This window comes from Thunnus maccoyii, chromosome 7 (genome assembly GCF_910596095.1).
Source record: "Thunnus maccoyii chromosome 7, fThuMac1.1, whole genome shotgun sequence".
NCBI classification, from domain to species: domain Eukaryota; kingdom Metazoa; phylum Chordata; class Actinopteri; order Scombriformes; family Scombridae; genus Thunnus; species Thunnus maccoyii.
This window is the reverse complement of record NC_056539.1, coordinates 11,423,009-11,447,143: the sequence shown is the minus strand read 5'-3', so window position 1 is coordinate 11,447,143 and position 24,135 is coordinate 11,423,009. Positions and strand designations below refer to the sequence as shown.

General features: G+C 38.9%; 3 protein-coding genes across 16 annotated transcripts; 1 reads left to right on the top strand and 2 right to left on the bottom strand.

Annotated features, from left to right (window-relative positions):
* Positions 1–86: 86 nt before the first annotated feature.
* On the bottom strand, positions 87–5,515 carry LOC121900412 (mast cell protease 1A-like). Of its 2 annotated transcripts, none has more exons than XM_042416723.1 (6): positions 4,687–5,515; positions 2,075–2,922; positions 1,800–1,959; positions 1,381–1,516; positions 874–1,101; positions 87–760 (listed from the first exon to the last, which is right to left on the bottom strand). In XM_042416723.1, the coding sequence occupies exons 2-6, from the start codon at positions 2,130–2,132 to the stop codon at positions 596–598; spliced, it is 747 nt and encodes a 248-aa protein (XP_042272657.1). In that variant the 5' UTR covers positions 2,133–2,922; positions 4,687–5,515; the 3' UTR covers positions 87–595. The 2 variants fall into 2 exon arrangements, with proteins under 2 accessions (XP_042272657.1, XP_042272658.1); XM_042416724.1 differs by lacking the exon at positions 4,687–5,515 and adding an exon at positions 3,935–3,997.
* A 6,998-nt stretch (positions 5,516–12,513) lies between these two features.
* On the bottom strand, positions 12,514–13,659 carry LOC121900414 (kallikrein-11-like). The gene is made up of 3 exons (XM_042416726.1): positions 13,603–13,659; positions 13,090–13,310; positions 12,514–12,985 (listed from the first exon to the last, which is right to left on the bottom strand). Exons 1-3 carry the CDS (start codon positions 13,612–13,614, stop codon positions 12,841–12,843), a joined length of 378 nt encoding a protein of 125 aa, XP_042272660.1. The 5' UTR covers positions 13,615–13,659; the 3' UTR covers positions 12,514–12,840.
* LOC121900403 (zinc finger BED domain-containing protein 5-like) lies at positions 13,219–23,650 on the top strand. 13 transcript variants are annotated; one of them, XR_006096967.1, is made up of 5 exons: positions 13,889–15,589; positions 15,959–16,080; positions 16,978–18,326; positions 19,222–19,252; positions 19,803–23,459. XR_006096967.1 is itself a non-coding variant. In XM_042416713.1 (4 exons), exons 2-4 carry the CDS (start codon positions 14,684–14,686, stop codon positions 17,324–17,326), a joined length of 1,377 nt encoding a protein of 458 aa, XP_042272647.1. In that variant the 5' UTR covers positions 13,219–13,368; positions 14,327–14,683; the 3' UTR covers positions 17,327–23,459. The 13 variants fall into 13 exon arrangements, 5 of the variants coding, with proteins under 5 accessions (XP_042272647.1, XP_042272646.1, XP_042272645.1 ...); XM_042416713.1 differs by adding an exon at positions 13,219–13,368 and having other exon boundaries at positions 14,327–15,589; positions 16,978–23,459; XR_006096968.1 differs by lacking the exon at positions 19,222–19,252 and having other exon boundaries at positions 21,444–23,650.
* Positions 23,651–24,135: the final 485 nt, after the last annotated feature.

Genomic DNA, 24,135 nt, shown 5'->3' with positions numbered 1-24,135 from the left:
GCAAAAATTTGTTTAGTACAAAACAAACAAAAATGAGTCTGTTTTCATTTAATCTAGTCTAAAAGAAGATGCACAGAGCATTAATGTATTTCTTACATGCAACATTGTATTTAAGAGACAGGACATACTATGTTTAAATATCAATAGATATGACGTCTCTAAAACAGCATTGAGTGTACACTTAAATGTCTGGTTTTAACTGTAGCAACACCTGGAATTTGCCTGGAATATCCTACATTTCATTGACAAAACATTTTTGTAGCCTCTGTAGCAAAAAAAACCGCTGTGCCTTAAAAAAGCCAAAACATGTCACATAAATTGACCAAATCATATTTATCTTTTTTCAGAGTTTTGGTTCAACTTGCCTAAAGAAAATTTCATTGATTTACAAACAGACATGATTTAGAAACATCAAAGTAAAGTATATTTTGAATTTTTAAATCTGTGCAAAGCATATTTGGCAGTGTCATTGCTATGCAGCCAGTGATAACAGCAACTTAAACATCAATTTTGAAATTCTCCAGTGTTATACAATTTAAATGAAGTAGTCTATTGTAAATTCAAATTGGATTTGGTCAATTGAATGTAACATGTATTAGAGCTTTCCATTATATTTCATGAATGAATCGACCCAGTATCTATAGTCAGAAATCTTGGCATAATTGTACATTTTTGGGCCACCTCCATGTGGACTGAAGGCGGAGGACACCACCCCGTATGCCTTTCCATCTTCACAGACCAGTGGACCACCAGAGTCTCCCTGGAAGTACATATACAGGATGCAGTGATTCCTCAACACCAGTGAATCAAGTATCATTGTTGACCAACGTTTGTTTGTCCATGTTATGTTATAAATGTTATAAATGTACGTACCACACCCGGTCCAATGTCTCCCTGAGAGCAGTATGAGTTTTCTTTAACACACTGCTTTCCATCACTTAGTGTTACATTGGCTTCCATGAGACTCTGAGACATATGTCCTTTGTTGATGCCTGTCGTGCCCCAGCCGGAGACTATACATGATTTTGGCAGAGAGCCGTCACCTTGACCTGTGAGACTAATGGGTTTCACAGTGCTGCTGAAATGTGCCTTGGTGCTCAACTTGTGGAACAGGGAGAAATAAAAACAAAAAACAAAAACAAGTATGAAGGTAAAATATCAATTCAGATTTCTCCAATACTTTATCTGTTACTAACACATTATCTGATTATTTATTGTTCAGGGATTTGCATGCATTATTTAAGTTCTATTTTTGATAAATGCATTCAATAGAGCATTTGCAAATAATCACAAACAAAAATTTAAAATTCCAAAAATAAACAAAAATAAAATTTTTGCTATAAATTGCAATAATTCTAAAGTCATTAATCTATGTTTTACCTTGAGTAACATTATGTCATTTGTGAAGTCAGTTGGATTGTAGTCCTTACGTGGAAATGCTTGGTCCACAGGTATCTCCTGTATGCCATTAGTTTTTTCTCCGTAAATGTGAACTCCTAGTAAGACTGTGTAGGACCTGAAATGACATGAAATTAAATGCAAAACACGATCTAAGAATAAACTAATTTTTTTTCTGTGTAGGCTTTGCATTCACAATATGAAAATATTAAGAGACTTAAATTTATGTTGTATTCACAAAGCCATCACAGAGCATATTTACTACATAGATATCATGTATTGCTGCAGTCTTAATACATGTGGGGACAAATAAGAGAGTCTTGGTTTTTAATCTATCAGGGGACCCAGAATTCCTAGAATCATCCGTGTCATTAGGTAATCATAAAGTTTGTTCAACTTACTTGGCTTGACAGTGGGCTGCAGTCATCACAAAATCTTCATTTAGAAGAAAGCCACCACAGTGTTTTGTTTTACCACTTGGCATCTTCATCTCCAAAAGCGCCATGTAGGGCCTGCTATGTGGCACAGCCTCATGACCTCCAATAATTTTCCCTGTATGAACTAGGAGAGGAAAATAAATAAATGAATATAAACATATATATACATGTTACTATAATGCTACTATAATACCCTGTATGTACATTATAAAATGCCATAAAAACTATGCTTAACTTACCTTGATCATCAAGAGTCAGCGCAAGTATCAGTATAACAAGTTCACACTGGATATTCATGGTGAGATCACAGTCCACTTGAGCTACTGAAGATCAATGGCACACATCACCGACAATTTCAGTCTTTAAATGCTCTGCTGTATTAGAGAAAGAAGGAAGCGTTTGTGTAGTGTGCATATGCAAACAATGTGGTTTTGAGGAGGAGGCCCTTATCACAAAGGTTAGATTTTCAAGGAACAAGTCAAAAGTCTTTATTCAGTGTTTGATGAATTACATATGGTGTGTGTGGTTTATTGATGACTCTGATGTGATTCATTCATGTGTTTTCAAGTTTGTACTGATGATTTAAGGTATGGATATAAAGACAGCATTATTTGAGTATTGCAGGGTAGAACTATTTAGCCTTAGCGTTATAGTACAGTATTCTAAATAAAATTGTAATCTATGTTATTACCCTTGTTGTAATTAATGAAATCTTATTCATTCTAACATAACCCTTGGATGGTTTGAGTGCTTATATAGAAAAACATACGCGGACAAGCAACACAGTGCTTAGATTTATGCTATAATGTTTGTATTTTCAAACAGTATGCTTTGCTTTTAAAAGAGAAAGTATTTGAGTATGAGGAATAACCAACAGGTTTTTGCAAAGGAAACACAAATGCAAGTTTGGCTGGAGTTGCTAGAGTGTAGACCATGGATGTATTAAAGGGAAACTTTGCTGATTTTCAACCAGCACTGTATCGTTACAGTGTGGGTAGTATATGGAAATGAATAATGTTTAACTTCCCTCCATGTTGCCTGCACCCAGAGTTCCCCTCTCAAAGGTGGGTCTCCCAAAACACTCCATCTAGCAATAGGGAAAAGCAGACACTAAAATATCATTCTACTAAATACTTTAAAATATCATCATATTTGGAAGAAAACTAGTTTCATGATACAAGGCTGAATATCGCGCTGTGGAATCAGAAACAACAGAGTGTGGAGGAGGAAGCAACCACAGGACCAACGTTATAGCTGCAGCCTGACCCTTAACACAACATTTTAAAGGACTTCTACTGGGGGACAGAGAATACGCATGTAGACGATACTTGATGACCCCTTATCCTGACCCACAGACACCATTACAAAGGTGTTTTAATGTGGCCCTCGGTAAATGCAGGGTCAGGATAGAGTTGACTGTCAGGGTATTCAACTCCTGTTTCAACTGCCTCCATGGCCTGAGGGTCTCTCCCAAGCGGGCTTGCCAAATAACATCAGCATGTGCGGTGTTCCACAACATTGCCACTATAAGGAAAGAGAGAGCCCCTCCAATGTTGTCGACCCCATCACCCTTGATCACCCCGCTGGTAAAGCCATCAGACAGGCCATCACTGAACAATTTTTCATGTAACAACAAGAAAAATAAATAAATAAATAAATAAATAAATAAACCAATCACAGGATGTGTTTCCCTGTTTCTTAATAATGTCTGCCTTTGCTGGGAAAAGAGAAAAAAGTCAAAGCATACAATGTCAATCATGCTTAACCAAAAACATTTTCAGGTACCATCCACTGCAATACCGCCTTCTCATACTCCAGTTGCTCAATTTCTAGTTTGATCTTTTTAATCTCCAACTCTTCTTTCTTTTTAATGTCCAGCTCCAGGTTCAGTTTATAGAGGGACTTCACATTGTCTGCTTGAACCTGTAAAAATAGTTTTAGTTGATAGGACACTGAGGTGTTCATCAAGCAACAGAGATGACTGGGATAGACTTTTTTAGTCATGTTGATGTTGTACTGTGTTCATGATTCATTTAGCATGGCGCAAAGCTCACTTTATAAGATGGACATAAGACTACTACAAAATGTAAAACCCTTACCATTTGCATTGTTGAAGTCACTTGGAGAAGTGTTGGAGTGTTGCATATGAGGCAGTTAAGCCTATGTGCAGACTACCACAAGCCTTTCATCGATACATTAGTTATAATTGGGTCCACATGATAAAAATAATAAAATATTATAAAATATTATAAATAAAATAAATTGTGTAGTCTGGTGGAGATGCCCCCTCTCCAATCTTCCTCCTGTCATTTTTTTCCTGTTTGCTTCAGATAATATTAACACTTTACACACCATATCATCCATATACTAAAAAATGATGAAAGCACAACAGCTACACTTTGGGTTATGTTTTTATACTTTGTCCTGATTTGCTGCCAAGTCTGTTTTACACTGCTGGTACCACAGCTAATGGAATAGAAAATTGATTAGTCTATTGGTATTTGTCATAGATCATATTCAATCAATAAAATTCATTTCACTTTGATTTGGCCAAAGAGTGAAGTTATTTTCACTTATCCTTCATTATGGGACAGTGTCAGACCTAAATGCAGTTCTTGAGTATAATGTTTAAATATGCTGTATCAAGTTTAAAGTTTAAGAGCTCTACAGTTTTCACGATAGAAATAAACGGGAGACATTGAGAGTACATTGGGTAGTAAAATAAATATATTAACTTTCAAATTTACACAATTTTCTGCCAGCATTCCTCTCTTGCCTTATTTTCAGCAACAGTATTGCTTTTTGCCATAATAATATTTTTATATTCTTCATAGCTATCCATTCTAACAACCTGTTCCTCTTGATTGAAGTAGGCAGCACACGATCAGTCCATTTTCTGCAGAAGAAGATTCAAATGATGTGCCAAACGCCCTCTTTTATGGGGACACGCAATACCCATTATTGCTGAGTGGGGTTTTAGGTTTTGTTGAGCCAGCTAACGCAAAGAAAGCCTGGCTATGTCAAACTTACTTCATAGTACACCCCTCAGTTCTTATAATAGATCCATGGTATAGACTTACCCAAATCAAACAAAGAGCACGACAGAACCGCTATTGTTACTCTAAACTCTTACTCTCAGACATTGTAGCATCTTGGTTCCCAGTGATTATTTATTGCCTTGAATGGGTATGTAACACCACATATTAATATACTTAGCTAATGACATGTCCCTTTTGAATTAATACGGGTTACTAATGTGGGTAGTAAGCTATTTACATAAATGGGCATAGTAACATTTGCAGTGTATGTTACATATAAACACAGTTTAATCTATTCCTTATATTTTTGGTCTTGTGTTTTTGTTTTTGAAAGGTGATAGAAAAGACACCACTCCCCAAACTCTTTAGATATTGATCTTAATATACGCCCATGCATATCTCTGTATGTGGAGAGATCTAAAGCTTGACAGGCATGCCATGCCTAGTTACACTGTTAAGGAGGGCAAACAGTCAACTGGATAGTGTGTAGTGACAGTGTAGGCTATTCATTTGATTTGCATACATATTTTGTGACTAATATCCTGAGGGTCCAGCACAGCCCCACAGTGTTCTATTTTAGCTTGTTTTTATTTTCTGTTCTCTTAGCTCTTTAATGACTCTTTCTGTTTGTATTTAAATGTCCTTTTATGTTGTTTCTTTTGCACTCTATCTTGATGCTTAAATGTTTTATGTAAAGAACCTTGAATTTCCTTGTTGCTGAAATGTGCTATATAAATAAACCTGCCTTGCCTTGCATTTTGATTAAGCTTTTTTTTATCATAATTCTTTAATGCATCCCCTTTCTTTGCACTGCATAAGCCTGAAGCCTTCCATTTTTTGTACTATTTAATAATACTAATAATAATAATTCATTTTATTTGCTGTCGCACCCCACCGAACACCCAAGGACTCCTTACAATGCACCAAAAAGAACTAGAGCAGTATGAAGTGAACACAACAGAAAATTAAGTGGCAAAAGTTAAAATAGGAGTGAATATGGAATGGATAGAACTGCACAATAGAGTCCAGCTGACAGACGTGTAGAGTGAGTTCTTGATAAAAGTCTCCCTCGCTTTAATTAATTGAAAATAAAATAATTATTTTTGGGAGCAGTATCTGATTCCAGTTTACTCTGGGTCTTTTTCATATCTGTTTGAAATGTGCTGACATGGTTAGTGTTGAAACTTACAAGAAGTATAGATTTATATCATAAACCACTTCCTCTGCCCTAGTTGTGTGACAGCAGAATATGGTACCTTGATTATCTGTCATCATTAAGAACTTATTAAGAACATTCAGTGATATATATACTGTGTCTAGAATCACTAGATACCATTCCTTTTGAGTTTCTAATGGAAGTACTTAATTGGACAATCACTGGACCCTCGGCCTTCCAGTGCTGAGACAGGAAAGACATTCAGCACTGCACGAAGTGTTCCACTGTGACCCTAATGTTCCTCACTCACACTCAGGAAAGTCAGTAAGACATGGAGGATTCCTTGGGCAATATGCAGGTTATTCCAAGATATGTAGCACCTGACCTTATTATATTTGGAGTGAAATGTATGAATATATAGAAGACAAAAGGTGTATGTATTTAGGCCAGATAGTATTGCCTTAGATGTTGGCAAAGTGTGGTAAGACACATAAGTACAACTCCTCACTGTTTAAGTTATTTTGTTTGTTAAAGTTAGATTAAAAAAAGGAGACTTCTTTAGCAGGAAAATTACTGTGGGTTGTTGTTCAGAGTCTGTGGCTCTAGTGTTACGTAGCTGTCTGGCTCAGTGTGACCGTCTGCTCTGCCTATGATTGAACGCCATGTTGTTGCTTTATGCAAGATTTGATTTCCTGCATTGAAATAAGGAGTCTAGCTATAGCAAAACCGAGTTTCATGGAATTAAAGTAAATCTAGGAGATGCCATCATGAAATCAAAGACTTTAGAATCTACATTTCTCCCTTTTGACTTTGGATTTTTCTCTCAAAGGAGAACACAGGACAGGTTATTTAAAGAGTAGATATTTCTGCTGTATTAGACAAATTTAATTTCTGTTTGACTTAGTGTGGAGCTCCAGTGTTCTCCAAAGTGACATTTGGAAACAGTAGCAGTCCTGCTGCTTTCAGATGGCTGCAGGGATTTAATGAACTGAAAGAGATGCTTTTCATACAGAAAGTTATTATGCAGCTCTGGACAACCAGTATTGTAAGAATCACTCATATTAATTTATAGATCAATGCAGACTGATTTAACCACATTAAACATTATTTTTTGATGCTGAATCACATCTACTGAATGGTAAGTGTTAAGCTAATTCAAATTGTTTAATAACATGTTAATTATAATTCCATTATTGCTGTGCATTTGCCTCAAGTAAGATGCCACTGAAGTGAGATTGTGTATATTTTCAGTGTCAAAGACCCAATTTCCACCATAATACCCACAACTTGCATTGTATTGTCTCATTTAAATGACACCAGTGTGGCCAAAAGCAGACACATTCTGTTCTTAAAATGTCCTCAACACAAGAACTCTGACAGTAAAAACTAATTTATTCCTCTTACTGTATATAGAGTCATATTTAATTTGTATTATTTAAAGGTGCAATAAATGACATTGAGCCTCACTGGATGTCAGCAAACAACTATGTGCTATGTAAGGATGTAGCCGAGTAATGCAACCTGAGCAGTGACTGAAGTCACACTCCTGTGTGTTTCTGAAAACATTTGAGGCGAGAAATAAGCAATGCAGTCATAAGGTTTTGATCCATATTTGATCAGCACTGCCTAGTTTGAGATGTTGGTGCTATAGTGGGACATGTAGTGGCTGAATGTCATGTACTATAACTTTAAGCATGCTTAACGTGCATGTTTTAAATGAAATGCCTTATTAATGTCCATACCCATTTTTGTTCATATACCTCATGGATGTACATAAAATTAATGTAAACTATCACAAGACATTTCAGCATCACTCCTGTTCCTCCTTAAGGACAACTTTGAAATTTCCCCTGAAGATATAGTTTGAGCAGTTATAAAATGACATTTAATTGTAATTCGAATAACAGGTAAACAGATGGATCATAAAAAGCCAAAACATGTCACTCTCTTAAATTACCCAAATCACATTCATATACTTTTAGTCTTTTCTGCCAAATATGCATTTCAATTTAGCCATTGATATCATTTGGAAGCACCAAAATGAAGTATGTCAATAAAATATATAAGGTAAGTCAAAAGTCCAAATTTTGCTTTATGGAATTAGTCATGATATTTGCATCTCAATAATCAGTTTTCAAGTTCTCCAATGTTATGCAAAGAAACTGAAATAAACACATTTAAATTAAAATGCTGTGGCTTAGTCATTTAACTGCATTAACAACACTGTCTCCAACAAATTACTGTTATACACTTTCCTTGATTGCTGATGATTGAATCGATCCAGCGTCTGTGCTCAGGAATCTTGGCTTAATAGTGGATTTTTGGGTATCGAGCAGTGGTTCCTATTTGATGGTTTGCTATCCAAACGTGGACTGTGGGTCTGTTCTGAGAGTAAAAAAACCTTTACTTTAAAGCTCTGCAAAGGCCCAACTAGGAGAAAAAGAGCTAAACTTCAAGTGGAGAAAGTTAACAGCAATGAGGTGGCAACTTCAGCCAATCTGGAATATAACACAGGTGCACAGTCTCCTGCCACCTTCTGATGAGAATTCAGTGACCATTTGTTAAATGATAGAGAAAATAGTCATTGTTAGTAAATAGCCTATAAAAATTTACATTCTTGAGCACCATAGCAACACAGTCGGATGACAGTGTTTCAGAACGAGGCTATTGAAGATGGCTTCTCAGAATGCATTGATCAAGTTTTTGTCGTATTTAGTCCTTAGTACAGATAAAGTAATTATAGTAGGTGATTTTAATATTCATGTGGACGTTGATAATGACAGTCTCAGCACTGCATTTATCTCATTATTAGACTCAATTGGCTTCTCTCAGTGTGTAAATAATCCTACTCACCGTCTTAACCACACCCTAGACCTTGTTCTGGCTTATGGGATTGAAATTGAACATTTAATAATTTTTCCACAAAATCCTATTTTATCAGGTCATTTTTTAATAACTTTTGAATTCCTATTACTGGATTATACACCATTAGACAAAAATGTCCTCACTAGATGTCTCTCTGATAGTGTTGTAGATAAATTTAAGGAAGCAGTTCCGTCAGTACTGAATTCACTGCCATGTCTCAATACTACAGAGGACTCTTATGTTAACTTTAGTCCCTCCCAAATTGATAATCTTATTGATAGTGCTGCAGGCTCACTAAGACAAACACTCAACTCCATCGCCCCCTTAAAAAAGAAGATAATAAAACATAAGAGGTTAGCTCCATGGTATAACTCCCAAACCCGCAAATTAAAGCAAACATCGCGAAAATTGGAAAGGATTTGGCGTTCCACCAAAGTAGAAGAATCTTGCTTAGTCTGGCAAGATAGTCTTAAAACATATAGGAAGGCCCTCTGTAATGCCAGAGCCGCCTATTACTCAGCATTAATAGAAGAGAATAAAAACTGCTCTAGGTTCCTTTTCAGCACTTTGGCCAGGCTGACAAAGAGTCATAACTCTACTGATCCATGTATTCCTATAGCTCTCAGTAGTAACGACTTTATGAGCTTCTTTAATGATAAAATTCTAACTATTAGAGACAAAATTAACCACCTCCTGCCCTCAACAGGCACCGTTCTCTCCCCAAACACAGGAACCTTGGTAACGGCAGTAAATCCTGACATATATTTGGACTGTTTTTCTCCAGTAGACTTGTCTGAACTAACTTCAATGATTTGTTCAGCTAAACCATCAACCTGTCTCTTAGATCCCATCCCAACTAGGCTGCTTAAGGAAGCCTTACCCTTAGTGAGCACTTCTTTACTAGATATGATCAATCTGTCTTTAGTAACAGGCTATGTACCACAGTCCTTTAAAGTAGCTGTAATTAAACCTCTTCTTAAGAAGCCTACTCTTGATTCAGGCGTTTTAGCCAATTATAGACCTATATCTAACCTTCCATTTCTATCTAAGATCCTTGAGAAAGCAGTCTCTAATCAGTTATGTGACTTTCTACATAACTATAGTTTATTTGAGGATTTTCAGTCAGGATTTAGAGCGCATCATAGCACAGAGACAGCACTGGTGAAAGTCACAAATGACCTCCTAACTGCATCGGACAAAGGATTTGTCTCTATACTTGTCCTGTTAGATCTTAGTGCTGCATTCGACACAATTGACCATCAAATCCTTTTGCAGAGACTGGAACATTTAATTGGCATTAAAGGAACTGCATTAAGCTGGTTTAAGTCCTATTTATCAGACCGATTTCAGTTTGTACATGTTAATGATGAATCCTCCGTGAAGGCAAAAGTTAGACACGGAGTTCCACAAGGTTCTGTACTTGGACCAATTCTATTCACCTTATATATGCTTCCTTTAGGTAATATTATTAGGAAACACTCCATAAATTTTCATTGTTACGCAGATGACACCCAATTATATTTATCAGTGAAGCCAGATGAACCCAATCAGTTAAACAAACTCCAAACATGCCTTAAGGACATAAAGACCTGGATGACCTGCAATTTTCTACTACTAAATTCAGATAAAACTGAAGTTATTGTGCTTGGCCCTAAACACCTTAGAAACACATTATCTAATGATAAAGCTACTCTGGATGGCATTACCCTGGCCTCCAGCACCACCGTAAGGAATCTGGGAGTTATCTTTGATCAGGATATGTCCTTTAACTCCCACATAAATCAAATCTCAAGGACTGCCTTTTTTCACTTACGTAATATCACAAAAATCAGGCACATCCTGTCCCTAAAAGATGCAGAAAAACTGACTAAAACTAGAAAAAGAGACCACATTTCTCCCATTTTAGCTTCACTACATTGGCTTCCTGTAAAATTTAGAATAGAATTTAAAATCCTTCTCCTAACTTACAAAGCCCTTAATGGTCAGGCACCATCATATCTTGAAGAGCTCATAATACCGTATTATCCCACTAGAACACTGCGCTCCCAGTATGCAGGCTTACTGGTGGTCCCTACAGTCTCTAAAAGTAGAATGGGAGGCAGAGCCTTCAGCTATCAGGCTCCTCTTCTATGGAACCATCTACCGGATTCAGTCCGGGGTGCAGACACCCTCTCTATGTTTAAGAGTAGGCTTAAAACTTTCCTTTTTGATAAAGCTTATAGTTAGGGCCGACCAGGCTCGCCTTGGATCAGCCCTTAGTTATGCTGCTATAGGCCTAGACTGCTGGGGGACTTCCCATGATGCACTGAGCTCCTCTCTCCTCCTCCTCCTCTCCATCTGTATGCATTCATGTAACATCAATGCATGTCACTAACTTTGCTTCTTCCTCGGAGTTTTTTGTGCTTTCTCATCTCACAGGAAAACCTGAGTCCCGGGCCGAACCTTCGTGGTCCTTCACAGTCCTGATGGCATCCTTCCCTGGCTGTTGCTGCTTGTGCTTGTTGTTGTTGTTGTTGTGATTTTTTTCTTCTGTCCCCCCTCCCCCTTTCCCTCTCTCTTTCTCTCTCTCAACCCAACCGGTCAAAGCAGATGGCCGCCCACCAAGAGCCGGGGTCTGCTTGAGGTTTCTACCCGTTAAAGGGGAGTTTTTCCTTACCGCTGTCGCCAAGTGCTTGCTCATGGGGGAATTGTTGGGTCTCTGTATATTAAAGAGTACGGTCTTGACCTGCTCTATGTGAAAAGTGCCTTGAGATGACTTCTGTTGTGATATGGCGCTATATAAATAAAAATTGATTGATTGATTGATTGAAGTGAAAGAGTTGTGTTGAGCCACATCAGTGCGACTCCAGCTTTTTTATTCAATGAAACATGTCCATTTAAAGAAACCATTCACTCTGACTTTTCATCTGTAAATAGAAAATGAATGACAAAGTTAAACAGCTAACAAAAGACCTTGCAGTTGCATTTCAGCATCACTCCTGTCCCTCCATAAGCTACAACTTTGAAATTTCCCCAGATGTGATAGTTTGGTGAGCTATAAGGATATCCAATGATATTTGACATAAGTGAGCTGCCTAGTTGTACACAATTAATTAAAAATGTCTACATTTGGAGGAATAATAAAGCAAAGTGGCCTTATTTAATGCTGAACCAGTCTCAAAATCATCATCATCAGATACTGTTAAAAATGCAATTACAGGGTCTTTTCAAGAACAGGCAGAGACTTGATTGGGTTCAAACTTCATGATAAGAAGAGTGTCAGCTCAGACTTCAAAAATACACTTTGTTCACAAGGAGGCAGTGTTGTCTTTTTTGTTAATTTAATTCATGCTCAAAAAGCAAAGCATACAGAGATTCTGAGAGAACATGCAGAGAGAGCAAAAGTTTATTTGGTAGAAAACAAACTAAAATGAGTCTGTTCTCATTTAATCTAGTCTAAAAGAAGATGATCAGAGCATTAATGTATTTCTTACATGCAACATTGTATTTAAGAGACAGGACATACTATGTTTAAATATCAATAGATATGACGTCTCTAAAACAGCATTGAGTGAACACTTAAATGTCTGGTTTTAACTGTAGCAATACCTGGAATTTGCCTGGAATATCCTACATTTTATTGACAAAACATTTTTGCAAAAGCCAAAACATGTCACATAAACTGACCAAATCATATTTATCTTCTTACAATGTTTTGATTCAACTTGCCTAAAGAAAATTTCATTGATATGATTTAGAAACATTGAAGTAAAGTATATTTTGAATTTTTAAATCTGTGCAAAGCATATTTAGCAGTGTCATTGCTATGGAGCAAATGATAACAGCAACTTAATTATCAATTTTGAAATTCTCCAGTGTTATACAATTTAAATGAAGTAGTCTACCGTAAATTCAAATTGGATTTGGTCAATTGAATGTAACATGTATTAGAGCTTTCCATTATATTTCATGAATGAATCGATCCAGTATCTATAGTCAGGAATCTTGGCATAATTGTACATTTTTGGGCCACCTCCATGTGGACTGGAGGTGTAGGACAATACCCCGTATGCCTTTCCATCTTCATAGACCAGTGGACCACCAGCGTCTCCCTGGAAGTACATATACAGGAGGAAGTGATTCCTCAACACCAGTGAATTAAGTATCATTGTTGACCAACGTTTGTTTGTCCATGTCATGTTATAAATGTACGTACCACACCCGGTCTCCCTGAGAGCAGTATGAGTTTTCGGTAACACACTGCTCTTCATCACTTAGTGTTACATTGGCTTCCATGAGTCTATGAGACATGTGTCCTGTGTTGCTGCTTGTTGTGCCCCAGCCGGAGACTATACATGATTTTGGCAGAGAGCCGTCACCTTGACCTGCGAGACCAATGGGTTTCACAGTGTTGCTGAAATGTGCCTTGGAGCTCATCTTGTGGAACAGGGAGAAATAAAAACAAACAAACAAACAAACAAACAAAAGTAACAAGGTAAAAATCAATTCAGATTTCTCCAATACTCACATTTATCTGTTACTAACACATTATCTGATTATTTATTGTTCAGGAGTAGGCATGCATTATTTAATTCCTTTTTTAAAGTATAAAATGCATTCAATTAAGCATTTGAAAATAATCACAAACATTTAAAATTCCAAAAATAAACAAAAATAAAATTTTTGCCATTAACTGCAAGAATTTTGAAGGCAATATTTTATGTTTTACCTTGAGTAACATTATGTCATTTGTCAAGTCAGTTGCATCGTAGTCCTTATGTGGAAATGCAGTTTGTAGGTAAAATTTCTGTAGTCTATTACTGTGCCAACCACTGTTAGACCTTTTTCCTGAAAGTAAGCCACTGGCGTCTTCTTCATGCCCCTGTCCCTTTACAGCAGGCCTGTTCAACTAGCGGCCCGTGGGCCGGATACAGCCCTTTCGAATTTTTCTATAGCCTGCAAGAGGCTGCCTGCAAATCAGGCTAGCATGGTAAAATTTATTTTTATTTTTTTGTATTTGGTTAAGGGGACAGATAGCTGTGGTTCACACTCCAACATAGTAAGTGGCAGTAATGCGCCTTAACGCTGTTGCCATAAAAACGATAAAACAGCCATAAAACGGAAAAAAGAAGAAGTATCACACCCGCTCCACACCTGCCATTTGCTCACTGGGTCAAGTTGCGCTCTGGGCTGGCAGGCCCGGGCGGGCCACAGAGAAACTCACTTTACCTAACAGCAAGCTTCAAAATGTCCCGGTCGAAGTTGGAGAGACGTAAAGTTGGTTGTGAAAATTGCCAATTCTAAAGCGAATGGACTGAGAAGTATTTATTCACTTTGCCAACTGCAACAAGTAATAAACCGGTGTGTTTATTGAGAAACAAATGCATTGCTGTGATGAAAGAATATAACGTGAAGAGGCTTTACAAGTCAAATCATGGCTCGTGTTCTGCCAGTTTTGCAGAGGGCTTGGAGGAACGGAGAAGGAAAGTACAGGGACTGCCAGCATCTTTTCAATGGAGTCAAGTGGCCCTTGGTCGCTTTTGCACGGAACAAGAGAGAACCATGATAGTATCCCTGCATGTAGCCTGGACACTAACCAGAGAGAAGAGGCCTTTTACCGAGGTGGAAACTGTTAGAGATTGCATGCTTGCTGTCATTGATGAAATGGTTGTTGATGAAATAGTTAAGGAAAGCGTCACTTCAACCATTAAAAAAGTACCTCTCTCGGACACATCATTCTTCGCAGAGTGGAACTACTTGCAAAGGATGTCTCAAGAAAGCTTTTGGAAAACCTTCAAAAAGCAGAGGTGATGTCTATCGCTGTCGACGAATCAACTGATCGTACCGACATGGCCCAGCTATGCATCTATGTCAGGTTTTTCGACGGAGTGTGCTTTTGGGAAGAACCTCTGGGACTTATTCCATTGGAGGGACACACAACAGTTGAGGTGATTTTTCAAAAGATTGTCTCATTTTTTAATGAGCGTGAACTGGATTTACAAAAAGTTTGCCTGTTGGTTAATGATGGCACTCCAACTATGATTGGTAGAGTGCAAGGGCTGGTGGCGAGGCTATCAGCCATAGCCCCACATATGCAGTTTTTACACTGTGTCATTCATCAGTCTTTGCTGTGTGCAACGCTCGGTGGTGATCTGAAAAACACTATGGACACTGTTATGAACATTGGGAATTTTATTCGATCAACCTCCAGCCTGCAACATCGCCTCTTCCGTCAGCTACTTGCTGACACCTCTGCAGAACACACTGACTTATTTGTCCATAACGACCTCAGATGGCTCAGCAAAGGAAAGTTTCTGGACTGTGTCTGTCAACTCAGCCAGGAGATTGTGTCTTTCCTTTGCATGTGTAAACACAAACGGGCAACAAACCTCATGGAGTGCATGTTGGATGAACAGTTTATGGCAGAAGTCCACTTTCTGTGTGACATTTTTGGACACTTGAATACTTTGAATTTGGAAGTGCAGGAGTGGGAAAAATCTATTGCTGATTTGGTTGAGAGGCTTTGTGCCTTCAAGAAAAAGCTAACGATTTTCACAACAGACCTAATGGTAACAAAAGTGCTGCACTTCCCAGAACTCCGTGCATTCATGAGCACAGCACCTGGGGCACACATAACACCCGTCATGAGAGACTTCATGACAAAATTGACTGAGAACTTTACTGAGAGATTCCAAGGCTTCAGCATTCCCATTGAGGTATTGCAGTTTGCTTGTGTAGTGGAAAAAACACACTTTGTATCCTCTGCACCACATTTCAGACTTTGCACTTTGGATAAACTCACATTTAACCTTAACCTATAACCTTGAACATGTAACCATCTGGTCGTATGCTCATTATTGGTTTTTGTCAGTCCCTTTTGAGACAGCTTTGATGACATCCGGCACTGCACCCCACACACATCCTGATACTGTTTCCCACACTCCTTGTCTATAAAGAGTATGTACACTTTGTATTTGATTATCAGTCTGCAATTACACTTTGCTGTGACTGTACACTGATCCCTTGCAAGGTTCTCATTAAAAGACAAAAAGACAGCTTGGTCATTGTCAGATTTTTTTTTCCAGATTTCTACCACAAACTGGTGTCAGAAGTGGGATCGCTCGACTGAGGGTGTCTGGACTCGGAGTCGAAGGAGGCCGATCATCCTGAAGCCAAATCTTCAGCCTCAACCTCGCCACAAGGACGGGTAAGATGGAGGGCCTAAAACCCGAGGCCGGACTCACTCAGCGCTAAAACCTATGATCCTGAACTGGTGAGAATCTGAAAATTGACTCAGAGAGAAAAAAAAGGGGCACTAAAAAGGTTGAAAATATTAATGGTGAAATAAGAAAGAGATTTTGATCTACCGATCAGGAAAGAGTCCCAACAGTTTTTTTAACCAAGGTTTAATAGAAAACCTGGAGGTGTACTGACGAGTCCACCTCAAAGAGAGTTTACTGTAATCACAATAGTGTGTGGAAGAATTATTACTTGGTAATACTTATAATATTGTGTGAGGTAAGACTCAGAAAACGCACATAGGAAACGTAGATAATTTCTCTGTTCTGATCACCCTGTTTTGATGAAAAAAAAAAATTGAGAATTTGACAGTAATAAGACACCATACTGAAATTGGCACATTATTTTGGGTATACTTACATTGATTAGTTTTCTGATATTCTTAACGGGTGTACTTTGGAGATTAGTTGAACACATAACTTAAATCTCTTACTACATTTTTTTTCTTTTAATCTGCCAAAATGGGTAGCGTTAACAATAAAAATCATACAAAGTACAAATATGATAATGTGAACCTGTCCGCTCCAAATATAAACTACATGAGAGTGAACTATGGTGATTCATCTGTGAAACAAATAAAAATCTGGAATACTGAATGTGGCTTTCTGAGCACAGGAAGTTTCAGTATCAGACAGCTAAATCAGCCGAAGGAAAGACTGCAGGAGAAGGAAAAAAAGACTGAGGATAAAAAGGCAAGAGGAAGTTCATAGCAGATTGGAAAGCTTTTAGTTTATGGATGAAAGAAGCACAAAAGAGGGACAGAAAAACACAGGCAGGGACAGATAAAACCTCATCTGTGTCTCAGTGTGTCAAAATGCAGGATTCTGAATTCAACTGGGTGCTGCCCAGGAGACGCCTCAACCCGCCACAACAACAAGATGAACCAGCAGCCCAAGCTCATCAGACGCCTGATCCATGGCCAAGAGCTACACCACCTTATAACTCTAACCTTCCCCCATCTCATGTTCCCCTCATCTACCCTGATACATCTGGCTTACGACAACTTTTGGATGAGGCCACAGCAACAACAAATCAACAGGACAAAGCTGCCTCCCCTTCTTATATCAGGTCTGGTCTGGTATTCAAAAGATCTCAAAATCCAACCATCATCCCTGTGCTTTCATTCATCACCCCCCATCTCCAGTGAGACCTGACATAGAGGGAAACATGGACCGGATCCTGAATCTCCCCATGATGGAGGTAGAAGGTGCAGATGGACATGTGATGTTAATCCTCAGACCATGGACTATGGAGGACGTTTAACAGGCAATGACTCACCTTTCATCACCATCAGATGGAGGTGATGTGAAATTTGCAGCTGATCTGATTCTGTTTTGCAGAGAGTTTCACCCAACAACCTCTGAACTGAGATGGCTCCTGATGGTAAAGATGGGCAATAATTGGGCAAAGATCTCAGCAGGATATCCAGAGAATGATATGACACTGACTAACCCCGACTGGGTGCATAATGACAACGCAGCCTATAGAGTACACATCACAGATCTCTGTGAGCACATCAAAGCAGCATTCACTGTGAGATTGGACATGAGCAAAATCTCCTCATGTAAACAAGAAGATGATGAGAGTGTTCACAACTATCTCACTCGTCTGACAGAAGTTCACAACACACACAGCGGGCTGACATCTACAGCTGACCTGAATGATAATGCTATTACAGCATGGGAAGTACATTTGAGAAACAGCTTCCTGAATGGACTGAAACCTGATATTTCCTACATAGTGAAACGTATATTCATCACCTGGGATTAAACGCAAATTAAGCCTCATTGAAGCAAAATGCTGTGCACGCTGAGAAAATCCTCAAAGAAAGCCAAGTGAGGAAAGGAGAAAAGAAAGAGAAAGATCTGCACATTGCTGCATTGACTATGTTCCAAGGACATGCCAGAGGGCGCAGACACAGCCGTGGCAGAGGCGGACTTAGAGGTGGCTGTAGAGGATGACACACAACTGATCCAGATTCTTGTTTTCATTGTGGTGAGAGAGGACACTGGGCCAAAGACTGCGTAAAGAAAAATCCAACTTTCAAGCACAAGACCGAATGACTCTGGGCGGCAGCTCAGGAGGGGGAGGAATCAGCACCTTTAACTTTGACCACACTGACGCACGATGAGAGACAACCTACACATCAGACAGGTGATTGCACCATGCACACACATATGCACACACTGATTGATGATGCCATAGCTCAGTTAGAGAAGAAGCAGGAAACAGCAAACACACAGCATGTAGGCACATATGCTAAATACTCAACTGATGCTTATGCAGGCATGCCGACACACACACTTCTTGTACATGGTAAGCATGTAACATTTCTTGTTGATTCTGGTGCAACACAATCTGTTATTAGAGCTGACACTTTTTTAACACCTCCAAAGATGAGCGGAAGATACATGAAGTCTGTAGGGGCGTCAGGTGACACAGTTCTGGAAAAATACAGAACTCCATTATCATGCACTGATGATGTTACAGGCAAATTTAAGCATTCATTATTGTTGTCAAACTGTTGTCCAATCAATCTAATGGGAAGAGATGTAATGTGTTTCTTGGGTATTTGTCTTGTTTCAACATCAAAAGGGGTTATTGTTATTCGAACAAGTGAACTTGAGTTCCCTGACACTCACGTATTTGTGAAATACAGCCCTGACACACTGCTTTATGTGTATGAACGCAAGCTCTGCACATCAGCTGTGACTTCCGTAAACACTGCTGATGTTGAGAGTTCATGCACACTCACATTCAACATAGACACAGACTACATGCAACCACAAGACCTACACTGCACTGCACACATACATGAAGGGGGAGATGCAGAGTTTGAGAAAAGATGGTTCAAAGATGGTTGTCTGAGCGAAAAGCTAACATTAAGTAACATGTTTTGGAATAAACACAGATATGCCGTTTCAGTGACCTTGCCTGAACAAACAAAACCAAAGCAAATTGATGAATCTTCACCATATTTCTCTTTCAGTGATTCAGGTTCCAATTCTCTTTTTGACATTCCTGTTTCATATCCACATGTCAAACACAGGGAAGGAAAATGGCAAGATTTGGGTCCATGGGTGAGTCAGTGTGTTAGTGCACAAATGTGGGAGTCAAAATCTGATCCTTATGTTCAATATAATCCTGTTTTGAAGGTTTATCGACAAAAATACACCTCTGTTGTTCACACACTCAGATCTGTTCAGCTGATACTAGACACAACACACACCTGCATATATGCATGACACCTGTGATGTCATAAACAGCCCAGCCCTACAGGAAGTCCCAAAGACTCTGTGGGCCCAAGGCAAACATGATGTTTGTCTGATTAAAGGAATGCAGCCAGTTGTGATAACACCAAAATCTGATTACAGGCCCTGCCAACCACAATATCCTCTCAAAAAATAAGCGGTTGAGGGCGTTACACCAGTCTTTAATGCTTTATTAAAGGCAGGTGTAATCATTCCTTGTGAAAATTCTCCTGTGCGCACACCAATCTTCCCAGTGAAAAAAATCAGGGATGAAGGACAGCTAGGTGAATGGCGTTTTTTACAAGACTTGCAAAGTGTGAATGATGCTGTACAACAATGTGCTCCAAATGTCCCTAACCCATATACTATTCTTTCTCAGGTGCCGCCTGAAAGTAAATGGTTTTCAGTGGTCGATTTGGCGAACGCATTTTCAGTGTTCCAGTCCATCCAGAGAAGGGTTTTGTGAATCACCTACCATCTACAGCGTTGCGTTGAAAGAAAGTTTGAGCTCATTAAAACTGTCACCAGGAAGTGCACTGTTGCAATATGTTGATGATTTCATGATCTGTGCCCCAACTCAAGCTCAGTGTGAAAAAGACACAATTGCACTGTTGAAACATTTGGATAAAGAAGGTCATAAAGCTACCCTGTCAAAATTGCATTTTGTACAACAAGAAGTGATATTTTTGGGTCATGTGATCACATCAGAGGGCAAATCCCTCTCCCCAAAAAGAATAAAAGCAATCCAAAACATTCCACGACCAATTACAAAGAAACAAGTCATGTCTTCTTTAGGAATGTGTTCTTATTGCAGATCATTCATTCCCAACTATGCTGTCCTCGAGGTGCCCCTGAGCGCAATCTCACACGGGCGAGGCCTGCAGGCACCACAGTAAGGTGACATGGACTGCTGAACCAGAAAAAGCATTTGTTGATTTGAAACTTGCTCTCCAAACGACTCCGACTCTTGGATTATCTGATCCAAGTCAACCTTTCACCTAGACTGTTGACAAAAATGGAGGATGCGTGACTTTAGTGCTGCTCCAGGACCATGGAGGCAGACAGAGACCTGTAGCTTACTTTTCAAACTTGACCCTGTAGCTGCAGGACTTCCTACATGTCTGAGAGCTGTTGCGGCTGCAGAAAAAGCTGTGATGGCTTCCAGAGACATAGTGGGGTACTCTGACCTAACTTTGCTCGTTCCACATGCTGTTTCATTGATTTTGCTCAAACAGAAAACATCTCATCTTTCTGCAGCAAAATGGCTCCGTTACAACACTGTGTTGCTTGAAATGCCTAACATCACTGTGAAAAGATGTAATGTTCTTAATCCTGCATCTCTTCTCCCCACAGAAGGTGATGGAGAAGAACACAACTGTGTTGCCACAATAAGTTTGTGCCACAAACAACATTGGTATTGGTATTCAAACACCACAAGCAGCACACCCTCCACCAGAAAAAAACATTTGATCACTTACAGATGGATTTCATTGAACTAACACCAAGTGGAGGAAAGAAATATTGTCTGGTAATTATTGACATGTTTTCCAAATGGATCGAAGTTTTTCCCATAGCAAAACAAGACACTGGTGCTGTTGCTAAAGCTCTTATCATTGTCAGGAATTCCGGGAAGAATTAGCAGTGATAATGGAACACCGTTTGTCTGTGCTGATCTAAAACAAGTTGGTGAATATTTTGGCATTGACATGAGACAGCATTGTGCTTATCATCCAGCCAGTGGTGGTGCTGTTGAGCGAGAGAATGGAACCTTAAAAAAATAAATTGGCAAAAGGAAACAGGCTTGTCTTGGACAAAGACACTCCCAATTGTTCTTATGCAAATGAGAGCTAGGGTCAGACCAAAATACGGCCTTAGTCCATTTGAAATCCTGTTTGGGTGAGCAGCCAACACAGGCATTGGACCTGTCAAAAGACAATTACCGTCCACAGTCCACTGTGAAGATGAAATGCTTCGTTACTGTGCTAACTTATCCTCTTTTCTATCTAACATACACAACCAGGTGAAAGAAGCACTACCAACTCTAGTCACAGGACCTCTTCATGACCTGCAGCCTGGTGACAGGATAGTATTGAAAGACTTGAGAAGAAAGGCTTGGCGCTCTAAGCGGTAGACGGGCCCATTCCAGGTGCTGTTGACCACACAGATGGCAGTAAAGGTCACTGAAAGAGTCACCTGGATCCATGCCAGCCACTGCAAAAGAGTTCCACCTCCACCAGAGACACCTACAACAGAGTAAGTCACCACAGCGCGATTGAGGACTCTACGAGAGTGTAGGTGGATTGCTGCTCTCAGGTGACCAACACAAAGACATCCATTCACACACCAGGAAGAGAAGTAGAAGTTACAGTATTGGCATACTGTCCGACAAGAGCGGGCCAGGCTCCAACTAAGTGATGTGCTGAGTGAATCTCAGTGTCACCATCGTGGGATCAATGATGGAACCCGAACGACGGCCATGGCATCCATTCAGATGTCCTGGATGGTGTGGTTTGCAAGGTTCAATGTGTTCTCTTTTTGTGATTTAATTGTTCTCTTAATTGTGATTCCAATCAGCTTCAATTTAGACAGTCAACATGCACAAACAAATACCGATACAACACCAGGGCCACAACCAGCTAATGTTACCACATTGTCGCTTAAAAGCAACCAACGTTTTGCATACAAAACTCCTTTTGACCACCCTGACTTTATGAAAAACAATGCCTGGTTGATGTACACTAACTACACCACACGACAGCATGCTAACCACTCTTGTTTGTTCTGTATGCCAGCCCGCCCTGAGCTAATGATCATGTCAACTCCACACACCCCACAAACATCCTGACACTGTTTCCCACACTCCTTGTCTATAAAAAGCATGTACACTTTGTATTTGATTATCAGTCTGCAATTACACTTTGTTGTGACTGTACACTGATCCCTTGCAGGGTTCTCATTAAAAGACATTAAGACAACTTGGTCATTGTCAGCTTTTTATTTTTCAGATTTCCACCACACTCGTGACCCATTTTCCATCAAACCAGAGGCAGACTTCTGTGTAAAAGCAAAAGAGGTAATGTCTTGTATTGATGAGAACATCTTTCAAATGGAATTGGTTGATGTGCAGTCCTCCTTTGCTTTAAAACAGCACTTGCAGTCTGAGGGTGCAGTGGACTTTTGGTCTAAGCATTTTAGCCAATATCAGTACCCCACAATAAGGAAAGTGGCCTTGCTAATACTGACAATGTTTGGATCCACTTACACTTGTAGAGTCTAGTTTTCTCATATGAATGCCATCAAAACAAGGGCACGTTGTTCCATGACCAATGAGAAGTTGCATGAGTGTCTCAGGATTGCCCTTACTACTTATGAGCCAAACTATGTTGAAATAGCGAAATCAAGGCAGTGTAATTTCTCTCATTGACTCAAACAGGCTCAAAATGACAGAAGTCTGATTTGTATGGTAGTTCTGTAGTAGTAAATCACCTGATTGAGGCATTTAATGCCATCTCAGTGAAAATGCAAAGACTACAGATCTGTTTTATGATGATTCAAACAGGCCTACTTATTGTTAGTCTTGATACTGTTCAACTGTTTTCACCCTTAACAAATATGAATATGGACCTGCTATAAGCACCATATGTCTGCTTGGAATTGTTTTTGATAGTACCATGAACAGGCCCATTTATTATTAGTCTGATGGCTACTGTTTTACTATGTTCATCTTGCATTTAGCATTTAAGGATATGGACCTGTTTTAAAAGCTCCTTATGTATGCTTGGAAGTGTTGTTGAGGATGTTATAAACAGGCCTACTTACTGTTAGCCTGATGGATACTGTTTTACTATATTCATCTTGTTTTCTACATTTGTGGATATGGACCTGTCAGAAAAACACCTCATGTCTCCTTGGTTTTTAAATTGTTACTCTTTGCACTTCTGTTTCAAGCTTTGTAACCATAGCTTTCCTACTTTTTGTATAGACTGGCTGCTGTCTGGAATTGATTGTAATGATACAATTAAAGTGAAAGAAAAGGGATGCACGTGACTAGTTTATTCTATGTAGTTATATATCTATTAACATTATACTGTAAGTTATTTGTAACCATTAATTGACAAAGTATTATGTGTGGCCCGCAGACCCCCAGTGATTTTCCTATTTGGCCCATTTGCTATTGAAGTTGAATAGCCTTGCTTTATAGTAATAAAATCAGTTGTGATGAGGAAAGGATTTGTTTCTATCTTGTCTGTTTTTTCTGTTATTTTTTTTTTCTAAAATATTGTTGTATTGCCTATTCATTAATTTGTTTTCAGGTTTGTACTGATGATTCAAGGGATGGAGATAAAGAGCATTATTTGGTATTGCAGGGTAGAACTACTTAGCCTTAGCGTTATAGTACAGTATTCTAAATAAAACTGTAATCTATGTTATTACCCTTGTTGTAATTAATGAAATTTTATTCATTCTAACATAACCCTTAGATGGTTTGAATGCTTATATAGAAAAACCTACACAGACAAGCAACACGGTGGTTATATTTATGTTGTAGTGTTTGTATTTTCAAACAGTATGCTTTATTTTTAAAAGAGAAAGTATTTGAGTATGAGAAATAACCAAAAGGTGTTTGCAAAGGAAACACAAATGCAAATTTGGCTGGAGTTGCTAGAGCAGGGGTGTCCAAACTTTTTTTCTTGAGGGCCACATACAGAAAA